Here is a 13,195-nt window from a genome sequence, read left to right on the forward strand (position 1 = left end):
TATTACAGATGCTGGTTAGCAACCACTTTGATGTCCATACATGCTTAATGTCAGTCCAGCTTATCTATTATCTCTAATTTTGCATAATAGTTGAGAGTTATGGTGTCAGTCTCATGCGTCTCAGTAGTAGGTAGCTTCAGTGAAGTCTTCAGAAAGAATAAGTGAGTTAAACTTATACTTCTTAAGAAGGATTAAGAATTTTTAAGGCTATCTTGAAGTAAGAACAACACAAGCAAGCTTTCTGTGCTGCTAGTTGATTCTAGTTCTAGTATCTTATTCTGCAAAATTCAAGGTAGGCATGAAGCTGTAGCTTTTGAAGGTGAAAGTAACTTTCTGCAACATCTACTTCATCATTATGCTATGACAAAAATGTTTCTTTCACGATATTTTTGTGGTATTTAAGAAGATAAATGTGATCTAAGTTCTTTTAAATTCAATAATCTGAAACCAAGTTTTGTCTAGGCTTAGAACTCGAATGCTTTTGATTTTATGCATTGCATATTTTTTAGATGATGTTTACTGAAAATGATTTAAGCTTTAAAAAAAAAAAAAGGTCAGGAATAGAATTTGATTTGGAACATAATGGAGTTGGCAGACTCAACACTTCATGCTTAATATAAACCAATGATTTTTTTGTCTTTTTCCAAAGAAAAGTTTCATTTCAGGAGGCGAGTATATGCTTAAGATACTAGTTTAAGATCTAGCACATTAGCAACTTTAACAAATATAAGATCTGTTTGGAATGTGCATGCTAAGCATGCAGAATTTGGATTAGATGGAGGAAAAGAGATAGGGACTGGCTAATTTTTTTGCGAATAAATATTCATGGTAGAACGTACTTATAAGAAGATATTGAAGATCCATTTTTATGTGAATATTACTCTTAAATATTTTTGTTCTTTGTCTAACTAAAAGTGTGCAACTGAACAGAACCAGAACAGGAGCAGTGGTTATCCTTTTCAGAGGCAAATGCCTATGCCGAGCACACTTATTCTGTCAGTAATTTTAAGTGTGTTGGTGCCAATGGCAATATACTATTTTCAAAAGCAAGAAACATAGTTTGAGTCTTAAAGTAAGAGACTGTAAACACTAATGCGCATACTCCATTTTTTTAAGCTATAGTAGATGTTTGTATTTTATAAGACTTAGCTGTGAGGCTGGAAAGCCAACATTTTCAAAGAAGAGTGAAAAATATTTGTGTAGTTCTATGCAACGAGACTGAAGGTTAGGTTCTTCTGCAGAGAAGCTCAAATTTATTGAAATCAGCAGAAATGTGGATAAAGAAGTACAGAGAGGAAAATAAAAGAAAAAAAAGATGGGGATATTAAGACTGCCCTTGTTAGAGCACATATAAAGTATTCAGATAACTTACTTTTTCTGTTTCATGTTTTTTGTTTTATCTTTGATGTAATTAGGCGCGCGAGAGGGAGCAGATAGCGCCGGAGCTGAGATTAGTGACGGAAATCGAACCAAAAGAAGTGAGTTTTGAGGAGGGGTTTGAAGGAGAGGGAGGGGACTTGGCACGCAGGAAGAGGAAGCTGAGGAAAAAGCATGGATTTGCAATTGGGACAGAGGAAAAAAGAAGATATGACAGGAGACAATGTGAGCCAAGATCTAGGTGGGGCAGATCCCTTAGAATCTGAAAGGTGAGGGTAAGGAATCCAGTCTTGCTTTGGAATCAGCCAGTCACTAGGTTGATGGTGTTTTTTGTATGTGTGCGTATGAATGTGTGGCAGCTGGGAATTGTGGTGTGTCAGGAGAGGGAAAACAACTGAATTTGTAGGACTGCAGAGAAGGCTACACCTAGGCTGTAGGTAGGCGAAGAGAGAATGATGTATGTGAGTTGTTAATGGCACAAGGGTTGGATTTTAGAAGTGATTCTATTTTTTAATTCCTGCTTTTGCAGGTTTTTGCAAGGGAATACTTTAAAATGCAAGCGTTCTAGCCAATTAATGTGCAAGGCCGTTGGGTAATTTCTACTAACGTATTTCTTGATTGTGCAATTTCACGTGCTTTGATTCAGTGAATCTAATTAGTATAATGACAGTTTTTTTCATTAGTGATAAAGTACTGATTTTTCTTCTAACTACAGTGTCCCGTTACTTCTCTCCTGCAGTTGTCTCAGCTTACTTGAAAGACGAATCTTAAAATAAAAAAAAAAAAAGGAAATATAAGTTTTTTAAAAATATATGTAAGTGAAAAACATTCACTTGAGTGAGATACCATGGGAAAGGGGAAATTGGGCTGGATGGTGCAGTTACAAAACCATAGTCAGTAAAGTGACAAAATCAGGACACCAGGGACAAGTAGAAAAAACTTTTCTTGGCAGGAGCTTATTTATTCATTTATAACATATTCTTGTTGGATCCTTGGCTTTGTGTGTAACTGAATGCACCAGGAGCAAGTCCTGCTATTAAAATTTGGTGACTAGCGTGTGATATTTATGATACGTAATGGTCTGCTCTTGTGATTGACTGAGTAGTTTCTTTACGACAGCCTTGAGACAAATTTCAGAATGCACCCTGCTTTAGGCTCCCACTGTTTTTTTTCTCTAAAAGGTCTGAAAAAGATACAAACATCTTATTGAAGTAGGAATTACTGGGCTTTTCAAAAGAAATAGTTACCTTAGCATCTCAGATGTTTAGGTAGTCCTAACAGGTGCAGCTCAGCTGGAGTTCAAGGTTAAAAAAACAGGAATTACCTGTGTCACTTCAGTGCTTGTTTACTGCAAAGCCAGAATAAAAAGTGAATCCACTGAGCTTCAGCCAATTCTGAATCACAAAATTGAGGTTGGAGGGGACCTCTTGAGGTCACCTCTACCACTCCCCCTTTCAAGGTTCTCTCCACTGAGTTTAATCTTTAAATATTAACCTGTAAAAATATGTGTCACCACAACTAATGTCTGCTGTGGCTTCTGAATGTGTAACCTTTGTTTCATAGTTGTGTCCTGCCACCCTTTGTAAGCTCTATGTCTTAAGGAAAGTAACCAAACAAATAAAAAACAAAAGCCCTTCATGTTGCACTAGAACAGCTACCATTAAAACAAGTTACTTAGGCCAGTGTGGTCCTCAAAGCTTGAAATCTTCTTTGGAAAGTTTCTGATTTCAGGGTGCTTTAGCATGACTGGAAATGAAAAGACTGTTTAGAAGCTATTTTCATGCACTTTCATCGTAAGATCCAAGCTCCAACCATTTTACTGATCCTCTTCATCCCTTGGCCAGAGAACAGTGTAAGACTTCCACTCTCAGGTCTTCTAACTCCTCACCAGCACAAATAGCTCAATCCTTTTTTTGTCCTGCTGGATGGGCAAGGCTCTGGATGGACTGGAGCTAATGTGTGTGCTCTTTTTGCCTGGCCAAAAAAGAGGTATGTGTGTCTTTGATTGAGTACGCAGCTGGCAGTTGAGACGCTCTTTGTGGCTGGCATGTCACCAAATGGCTTTGGTAGCTACCTGTTTTTTGCAAGCATTGCTAAAGTGCTTCCAAACTATTCTGCTACATGATTGAGTGTATGCATCTTGCATTGGCAGTTCGGATGTGGAAGACGTTAATTTAGAGGCATCGAACCTCCTGGTGGTTAAGTGCATAGCTTGACACAATGCATAACATGCATGACGTAAACATACTGAGTTATGGAAAAGGAAGAGCACAACACAAGCAAAATTAATGCTTTTTGTAATTTGTGTTATGCTCTCATGCATTAAAGAAGACAAAGAAACCTCAGTAGAACAGAAAAGCTGCATTGAAACAAGATTGATTTACACAAGTCAAGATGCTTTGGGTGCCTCGTGTTAACATAACAAGGAAACATTCCAGAGTAAAATACGGTTAATTTAAAGTTGGAAGAAAACTTCTACTATTTGTAAAACTCATGAGGGGAAAAAAAAGACAAAATCCTTATTTTTTTTATATTTGTCAGTGCAAATCTGAAAATGCTCTTGTAGCAATGTAGTAAATCATTGATGTTCAAACTGCATGTATATGCGTAATTCTTACTGGTGGAGGATGAACATTCCTATTGATTTTTATTTCACATGTCATTTCTCCATGTGAACTCTATACCTTGATGTTAAAATATTTGAAAGAGTACTTTCTTAATAAAGGTCAACACAAAATTTTTGCAATCAGATTGATTCCTGACGCTCAGGAGTCACAGGACAGGAGTCTGATCACTTCAAACTAATGGAAAGAGCTGCCTGAGCCTTGGAGGTTCTCTCCATTGACTATAGGGTAACAACTTCATGTACGTGCTGGAAAGTAGATGAATTTGGACTGCAACTTCTGCTGTTCACTCGTTGAATGTTTGTATACGGTCAGATAAGACATCATCCAAAATCATACTTTATTACCTTTAGAAATGGATTCTAAAATTCAGTTGTATTATAGAGCACTGAAATTACTGAATGAAACTTGTAATACAAAAAGAGTGCTGTCCCCAGCTACTCTGGAAATGCAGATACAGTTAGAAAAGACTTGTCCTTGCTTTATCAGTGTAATTCAGGAAGAGCTCTGTCCAGTTCTGGAGCTAGCTGGACTACGCTTTGAGTTGAGTTTAGTTTTGAATAACATAAATTTGAGCAACAATGGCAATGGTGTATTTCATACCTAGAGGTGTCAGAAAAAGGGCAGTGTTTTGGGTGTGGGAGCTCCTGGGTTTCTGAAGCTATGATACACAAAATAAGTAGCAGAGAACGCCGGCAGCCAGAATCTCTATGCAATGTTCTTTTGAAGGTATTTTGCTTTTTATCCATGTGGCGTACTGATAATACTTCAGGTTTACTTAGGCAATTTGGGAAACTCGTTTTCACCTTTACCACTCCTTGAGTACTAGCGATAATAATAAATTCAACTGTTTATGAACACTTCTAAATGAAGTTCCACGGGGTTTATAAGTATTTTCTCTTAAAGTCTAAGACACTTTTTATACTTATTTAACCATTTTTTCCTTTTTGGAGGATTGGATAGCTTTGGTCAAAGCTGCTGCTGCAGCAGCAGCCAAGAACAAAGCAGGAAGTAAACCTAGAACCAGTGCAAACAGCAATAAGGATAAAGAGGATCGAAAATGGCTAAAAGTTCCTTCAAAAAAGGAAGAAACCTCAACCTCTACAATCATGCAGGAAGTCCAAAAAAAGGAAGAGGAGCCTACATCTAGTGACACATTTGGTAAAAAGAGATTCTTTAAAAGATAAGGCTGTTTTATTTTGTACCGTTGAGTTAGAGTTCACATTAATTTTGCAATGAAATAATAACTAGTATTTCTAGAGTATGTATCATTTGTTAGTAGGATGCTAGGTATGATACCCAATGTTAATCAGTTAGGAAATAATTTTTATCAGTTAACTCGAGTTAGGTCAGCATTTATCCCTTATGCACAAATTCTGACCACCTCTAATGAGGACAACACAGGCTTTTGAATGGCTTTGTTGTGCGCTCCAGTTCATGTTCCTGGATCTTCTGTTACTTCTGAGAGAACCCTCAATACTGTTTAAAAAAAAAATAAAAAAAAATCCAGTATTGATGATTTATCCATATTCAGGAAAGGCTGAAATGATTTCTGGTTTGATAAGAATCTGTTTATTTTAAGTCTTTAACAACTACATTTCTTACAACAATGAGTAAAAATGACAAATCCACATCTAATAAATCAGTGTATAATACTAAGTCTTTAGAATATGCCAGTTTCAATTTTCTAATAGCTGTAAAGGTTCTTAACTCCAATATTCTAATTCTAATACCAGTTCTGAAATACAAAACATTTCGTGTTTTGTTGCGTGTTAATGAAATGTGTGTTTTAGATTTCTCTTTATGTTTAAAAGTAGGATTTCCTGTAGTGGATGTTCCAAAGATGGCCTTTGTGCAAGCAGAGAGCACGTTATCACACAAGAGGAAAAGTAATCTAGGCAACTCATTTCAGGCAAAGAGAGCTCGTCTTAACAAGATCACTGGTAAAATATTTTTTGTTGTTGATATGTTTTTGTGTGTTTTAATGTAATTAAATACAAATGCTTCCTAATAAGGTATTAAAGTAGATCCACAAAAGCATATCCATCCAGCAGGTATTCATTAGTCTTTTACTTGTTTAGAATTTTAAAGGAATTTTTATAAAGTAATAAAAATCTACCTTGTTCATAGATTCAGAGTATGGTCTCTGACTTGAGCTGGTGTGTGTGATTTTAGCTTTATGAGAAGGTGACCATTCTGAACTTCTAAATTTCTTGAGTATGCGTATTTCTTTTGATTCCAGCCACACAATTTTCTGTATTATTGGGTGAATTTGGTGTTTGTACAAGTTCTTAACGTTTTCTTGAGTTGCGTAGCTCCACTGTAAATTAACACTTTTTTTGGAAAAAAAAAAAAGTTCCATTTTGCCATAAAGTAAAACTGTTGCTGAAAAGTTTGCAGTATGTTTTGTAAAAGTATGCAGCGGTAACCTTCTAATTGAAGCAATGAAGGGCTAAAAAGTTTTGGGTTTGTGTTTTTTTTTTTTTTTCAGTGTCTAAGGAATGCACTTTCTATATTTATTACTGAAAGGAATTAAAGGAAAACATATATAGCTATGAAAACATTTTATACAACAGGAAATCAAATACTTGAAAAATGATCTTTAAAATTTGAAAAATGATCTTTATTCCAAAGTTCAATGGAAATCAACTTAAATACAGAAAAATTATATCAACTTGTGTACCTCATTCCCTAGGCCTCTTCATAAGCAAAGTGTATTTCCAGTATTGATTCTGTCAGTATTTAGAATGAGGTAATATCTTTGTGCCTGGGCTGGGAAAGTATCATAATACATTCAAAAACTAGGTGAAAAATTTGTGATGCCCATCTTAAGAGAGTGCCCCTTGGGCAGATGGTAAGATAGAAATGCATTCCAGTTTTTTGAGTAAATAGCATTTTGTGCGAAGTCTGACAAACTGTTCTACACTACAGGTGAGGTGTTTTTTTATTTGTTAGTAGTTGTGGCAAGGTCATTTATGTAAAAAGTTGTATTTAAAGAAATAAGGCAAAATTAACCTGGTTTACTAAACCCGATGAGGGTTTCATTTTTTTTCCTGACTTGTTTTGGCTGTTGCAACCTTTCACAGATCGGCTGCTGAGGATGTTTAGTCAGTTTCCTTATGAGTATGGTTCTATTTCAGTGTCTTTCAATCACTATTTTAAGCTAAAGGAGTAAATAAATTAAATGGCCCAGTATGGAACACGTAAAGGAAGTGGTCTTCAAAAAAAAAATCATAGCCTCCAGAACTCCCTTTTCTGGAAAGCTTCTTATTTAGTACTGAGTTTAGTTAATGGATGCTTGACTGATCAGCCACATTTCTGCTCTCCTTTGCCCATACTGTGTACACACTGAATCAAGCCCCAATTTAATTGCTGCCCTGAGCAGTAGGAGGCTAAGTTATGTACTAATGGTATATTACGTTTTATCTCTCCCTCTCTCTATATATAGAGGGATATACAGAATTACACAGCCCTGATAAATTTCCTTTCCGTAGCCTTTGAAACATTAGTAGCAGAAGATACCAAAAACAGCTGAAACTTCTGCAGCTCTAGAAATGATATTTTTCTGTGCCAGTGGAAAGGTTTCCCTTTCCTAAGGAACATTGTAAGGAAAAATTGTAATTCAATGGACTCATACAGACTGAACTTAATAATCAGAGTATACCTTGCTGCCATGGACTTCATTAGTTCCAAAGCAGTTCCTGTTTGTTGCCGTGAAAGTGTACTCTTCTAGTTGAGAATGTTCCCATTCTATGGAAGTGAATTAATTCTTTAATTATAAGATGAAATTTGTCATGCTTGGTAGTTACTCTGTTTAACTGTTTTCTAATTAACGCACTTCTGCAGCTCCTACAGTAGTGTTTTTTTTTTACTGTTGCTCATAATGGAGTATTTTGAAGTTGTAACTATTGGTGACTAAATTTTCTCTTGCCTACCTGCTTATTTTCTGTGCTTGAATATCTGTCTATAGTCATTTGTCTCTAGGATGAGCTTTAGTGTATGATTTGAAGGAAGGTTCTGTGTTACGCAGGCATACCTCTCAAAGTGGCTACAAAAGAATAATAAAACTCTGTAGCTGTTAGGAAAACATTCCTTACGCAGTGGCTTATGTGACTGCATTGGGAACATAGAGCAAATGAGGTGGCTGTAAGCAGCTGCTTGAAGGGAACTGTTTTTCTCAATTTAAATTTAAACTCAGCAGTCAGTATTTGTTGCAGGAGGTTCTCTCTGTCTGCCCCAAGGGCTGCATCGGTTTCTGGTGTTCTTTGTTCACTGTTTAACAAAATAAAATTGTTCCCTGTGCTTCTTTTTCTTTCGCTACTGAGGGAAATTACATTTCCCAAAGGTGAAGGATATCTTCTGCTAAGCATGTATTAATGTCTTCTCTAATTAGTTTTTGCCTATGGAGTGCCTGCTTCCACCTCTCCTGCTACTGTACTGCTACCTAAAAGAACATCTGCAGTGAGAACAAAACACTTCTGCCACCTCGTTTTTTTTGTACATGTTACTGACCAGAGACAGTGAACTTGCAGTTAGTTCTGCTGCTCTAGAAGCTTGTGGAGTTGTTTTGTCATTGTACTGGCCTGGTGACTGGTTAGAGAGATGCCTAAAGGGGTAGAGAAGAAGGAAATAAGGGAAATATATTCACAAATCTGACAATTGAAGTTGGTTTCATGGTTTTACTTGCTGACCACTGAGCATCTAGCTAGAAAAAAAATGATCCCATAACGTACATGAGTCATTTTTGCTTTTGACACATTTAAGCACTGTCAGACAGGAAGCTGTCTTCAGATTTACATTGATACGGACAGTATTTTGATTCATCTAAGAAGACTTTTAAAAGAATTAAGCAATAGTTGTTTTCTTAAAAATACTTTTTTTTATACTTTGGGGATTTTTGTTAAGGCAGACAGAAATCAAAAAAGGCCTTATGAAAGGGAACTAATTGTAAATGGTTTAGGATGTGTGTAGTATGACATGCAGGGTAATGATCTTTTTCCTTTTTTTTTTTGCAAAGGTTATGAAGCTTTTATGAGGCCTGATGTCAAATCTTAACTGATAATGTTTGCATTAATATAATGGGGCTAAAAAGTTTCTACTTTGCAGTTAACTTATTTAGCTGTAAAGTCAATTAGTTTTCGTCTCTTATTATACGCATGGTGTTCTGAAAAGTTTACTTAAAACATCACTGCTTTCCAGTACATTGAAGCATGACTTAATGGAATGTAAAAAATAAATGAAAAAAAGTGCCTAGTATTCTTGTGGAACACTGGAAAAAAACAAACACACATGCCCATAGAAAACAGTGTGGCATTTCAGTAGAGAGCTAACACATTTCAGTGTCATACACATTTCCTGAGAACCCTGGCTTCACTAATGTGTAATTTCCTGGCCATTGTATTTTGTAAATTAATTTTGGGCATATCTAATTTTTCATGGAATGCAACAGAATTTCTTCCTTCTGTCCCTTAGAATCTTTCAGCTCAAGTTTGAGGACTTAAACCCTCCACCCCCCGATACTGATGTTCCCAGGGATTATAATGGCAACTTCAATTTATATTTTTATTTTTCAGATAATTATCAGTTCTGCTTTGTCTTATGACATAGAATTTTTCACTTATAGTCAAATAGTTGAAGTTAGTGTGTGAAGTAGAACTAGCTACCCCTGCACATGTAGGGCTACAAAGATGGTGAAGGACCTAGAGGGGAAGACGTATGAGGAGCGGCTGAGATCACTTGGCCTGTTCAGCCTGAAAAAGAGGAGGCTGAGGGGAGGCCTCATCGTGGCCTACAGCTTCCTCACGAGGGGGAGTGAAGGGGCAGGTGCTGATCTAGTCTCTTCAGTGACCAGCGATAGGACCCGAGGGAATGGTGTCAAGCTGAGGCAGGGGAGGTTTAGGCTAGACCTCAGGAAGAGGTTCTTAGCGGAGAGGGTGGTTGCGCACTGGGACAGGCTCCCCAGGGACGTAGTCACAGCACCAAGCCTGTTGGAGTTAAGAAGCGTTTGGACTCTGCTCTCGGTCATATGGTCTGAATTTTTGGGTAGACCTGTGTGGTGCCAGGAGTTGGACTCGATGATCCTTATGGGTCCCTTTCAACTCGGGATATTCTATGTAGCCAACAAACAGTTTTTTTATTTCTAAGAATTATTCTCATATTGATGTTAACTTCCCTTTTATCAGTAGTAGTGATACTGAATAGGAATTCATTAAGGAAATAATTGTATGCTGATATATTTGCTCCCAATATGGTTTTTGTTACTGAGGTAACTTGAGAGCTCCACTGCCAAGAATATTAATTTGGAAACTGAATCCCCTGTTCTATTCTAAGCAAGGTTTGCATGTATTTAATAGAGTTAAGTAGACATAGTACAAATTCTGATGGGAATTTCTTAAAGACTGGAAAAGGGAGAGGTAGAAGATTATAAATTATTTTCATCTTTCAAAGTTTAAGTAACATAGCCTTCGTTTTAAAGTTCAAGCACTTGGGCTTTAAGTAAGACATTATTTTTACAATTGATTGCTTTTCATCTTGCTTGTGGAAGTGCCAGAGAAACACTTCATCATGTTAGCAACCTGGTTTCTTCTAGTTAAAGTGTTTAGCTTTGTGTTGAGCTGTTTCAGGGAGAATTATGTTGTAGAAACAAGCAGACCATATTTCTTGTCTCATAATTGTGCTCTGTTTTCCACAAATCCTTGTTGCAAGTTTCTAACGAAACGTTTCTGCAATTTTTCTCCGAAGGTTTATTGGCATCCAAAGCCGTTGTTGCAGATGGTGCTGAAAAAAAGGAAGGCAACAAAGAAACAGCTCCAGTCCTGGAGCAGGTATGAAATGGTAGAGTTTGATTCTTTTGCGAGGTTCCCACTGGAGTGTGCCATGGAGATATAGTACCTACAACATTAAAATTTCCCCTTCAGTTATAATAGGGAACTGAAAATTGACCTTATGTTTACATTTCTGGCAGAGCCAGAAGTATGGAATTTAATTGTCTCAAAATGCAGCGTTAATCTGAATTTTAGTAATGAGATTCTGTTAGTTTTCTGCAACAAAAATAAGTGGAGCCTCCATGCAGCAAATGCTAGGAGGCCAGCATCCCAAGGTCCAGATTTGTAGCTGGAACCATGACTAGCTTAGGAGAAGGCCCTTACACAAATTTAATTTGTGTTTGAAACAGGGTTTTTGACATCAAGTAGAACTTCTTTTATAAGAAGCTTATTTTATATTGTAAGAATTTGGTGTTGTAGGCTTGTATGTGTTTTATGAACTGCTCAATGAGCCATACATTTTGCAAGGGTGTGTATTTTAATAAATACAAAAAAGAAACATTTTAAATAATGTTAAGGGTCTGATTTTTAAACCTGCATATTTGCAGGACCTGAAAGCTGCCATTTTATCTTTGGCTTATTCCATTTTGTTCAGGCATTGCTTGACTCTGAGTTGTGCATCGTCTTGCACATTAAAAGGGCTGAATGCCTAAGCATGGTAAAGCCAGCTAAGGATGAACGGTAGTATTGATTCAGGACACCTTTGCTTTCCAAAGGTTTTAAATCAGAGCCTTAATGTAGTTTTAATACAACTTTTTTGTATTCATTTTTCTTTAGAAGTAGCATTTGAATAAAATAGCCTTGCTGCCCGCACTTCTTAAAAGAGCACTTCTGTTCTTAAGCCCCGGCACACTCTGAATAGTCCCTACCCCAAAATTTATTTGATATTTTGGTTGTACTGGTTCTCTAGAGCTGATAACATAATTGCATTGCTGTGGTTTTTCCATTGATGCTGCATTGGATGCGAGTTTTGTCAATGGAACATGATTTTCTGTTTTTAATGCTGTCACCGTAACGGCTGTATGAGCCACTACGGTGCCAATGCATTGACTGATATTTTGCAGAAAGGTTTACAGTGTATTGACATGACATTCCATTTCTCAAATTTTTGCATATTAAATATGCTATGGTTTTACTGCTACTGTGTGTGATATCTTCAATGTGCAAAAAACTGTGAAATGGCTTACAGCATGTTGTTTTTGGAAGAATCATTACAATGTAAATCTTACCATGCAGAATCCCGTTAAGATGAATGGGACTTTGTGGTTTACATAGACTGTGTATGCAACAGTATAAACTACAGTGCATATTTACTAAAAAAAAAAAATATATATAAAAAAAATCGTTACTTCTTAGACATAGTAACTCGGCTGTTTCTGTTTTGTTGATTAGATATTAAAAAAAAAGATGTCTCTGTCATTGTTTACATGCTAATGGTCTGAAAAAAATAATTCTTTTGAAATACTGATTAAGCTCTTTTAAAGAGGCATCAAAATCCCAAAATGTCGTATGCTTTATCTTCTAACTAAAAAGAGAAACCCCACAAGCTTTCAAATGAGGGGAGGAAAATTTGAGCTTAAAGCTATTTTTACTAAGTTCTTGCCCAAATCCAAATTAAAATGGCCGAGTTATAAACCTCCCCAAAAGGTTTTCCAATAGCAAAGCCGGCACCCCTTAATTAGAGGTTTTGTCTGCTACTGCTATAAAATTGAATGGGTAAAATACCTTGTAGGGTTTTTTAATAATGTAATACAGAACATGGTAGAAGTATTCAGGCCAATAGCCGAAAACTTACTTTGTTGATGGAAGTATATTTTATTTATATTTATATATATATATTTTTAGTTTACAATTGTCTTAAACCCAAAACCTCAGACAATTAGTTGCAGATACAGTAGTTTATTTAACTGTATTAGGGTATGTCATGTTATATTTTCTTTTGACCAAGACCTGCTTAGATGAATAACATTAATTCGTTAAGGTTTTTAATGTTAATTTGTCCTGTTAAGAGGTTGAGCACCTTATCAAAATATTAATTTAATTTTTTTAATCTTGTTTAAATAACTTTGTAATTTGAAAGTAATGGATGCTGTAGTAATTAATGTCTTTCACATCTGTGAAGATGAACAATAAAATTGTTTATTTACAAGTTACGACTCTAATTAATTTCTGGTAATACCTCTCATAACCAGCATAGGTATACTCTTCAGTTCATGGAGTTTTTTATTTAAATGAATAAACTGCACTTAATACATGTGTATTATGGAGTTATTCAAGGTAGAACTGATTTCTGCTGAATGGGACATTTTGCACTGGATCTTTACGTGGTACTTGCAGCCAGCTATTGATACAGCATTCAGGGGTGCCCTT

General features: G+C 36.2%; 1 protein-coding gene across 21 annotated transcripts in view; it reads left to right on the forward strand.

Annotated features, from left to right (window-relative positions):
• Positions 1-13,195, forward strand: part of PHF20L1 (PHD finger protein 20 like 1) — a 58,879-nt gene that overhangs the window by 12,941 nt on the left and 32,743 nt on the right. For 9 of the 21 annotated variants that reach the window (XM_040547264.1, XM_040547252.1, XM_040547262.1 and 6 more), the window contains exons 6-9: positions 1,416-1,478; positions 4,955-5,162; positions 5,816-5,944; positions 10,743-10,825. In XM_040547264.1, the coding sequence (XP_040403198.1) occupies positions 1,416-1,478; positions 4,955-5,162; positions 5,816-5,944; positions 10,743-10,825 (483 nt within the window). Of the gene's footprint in view, positions 1-1,415; positions 1,479-4,954; positions 5,163-5,815; positions 5,945-10,742; positions 12,972-13,195 lie in introns of those variants that run through there. The other 12 variants (XM_040547265.1, XM_040547270.1, XM_040547253.1 and 9 more) reach the window with 4 other exon arrangements.

Source organism: Cygnus olor, chromosome 2, assembly GCF_009769625.2.
Source record: "Cygnus olor isolate bCygOlo1 chromosome 2, bCygOlo1.pri.v2, whole genome shotgun sequence".
Lineage (NCBI taxonomy): Eukaryota > Metazoa > Chordata > Aves > Anseriformes > Anatidae > Cygnus > Cygnus olor.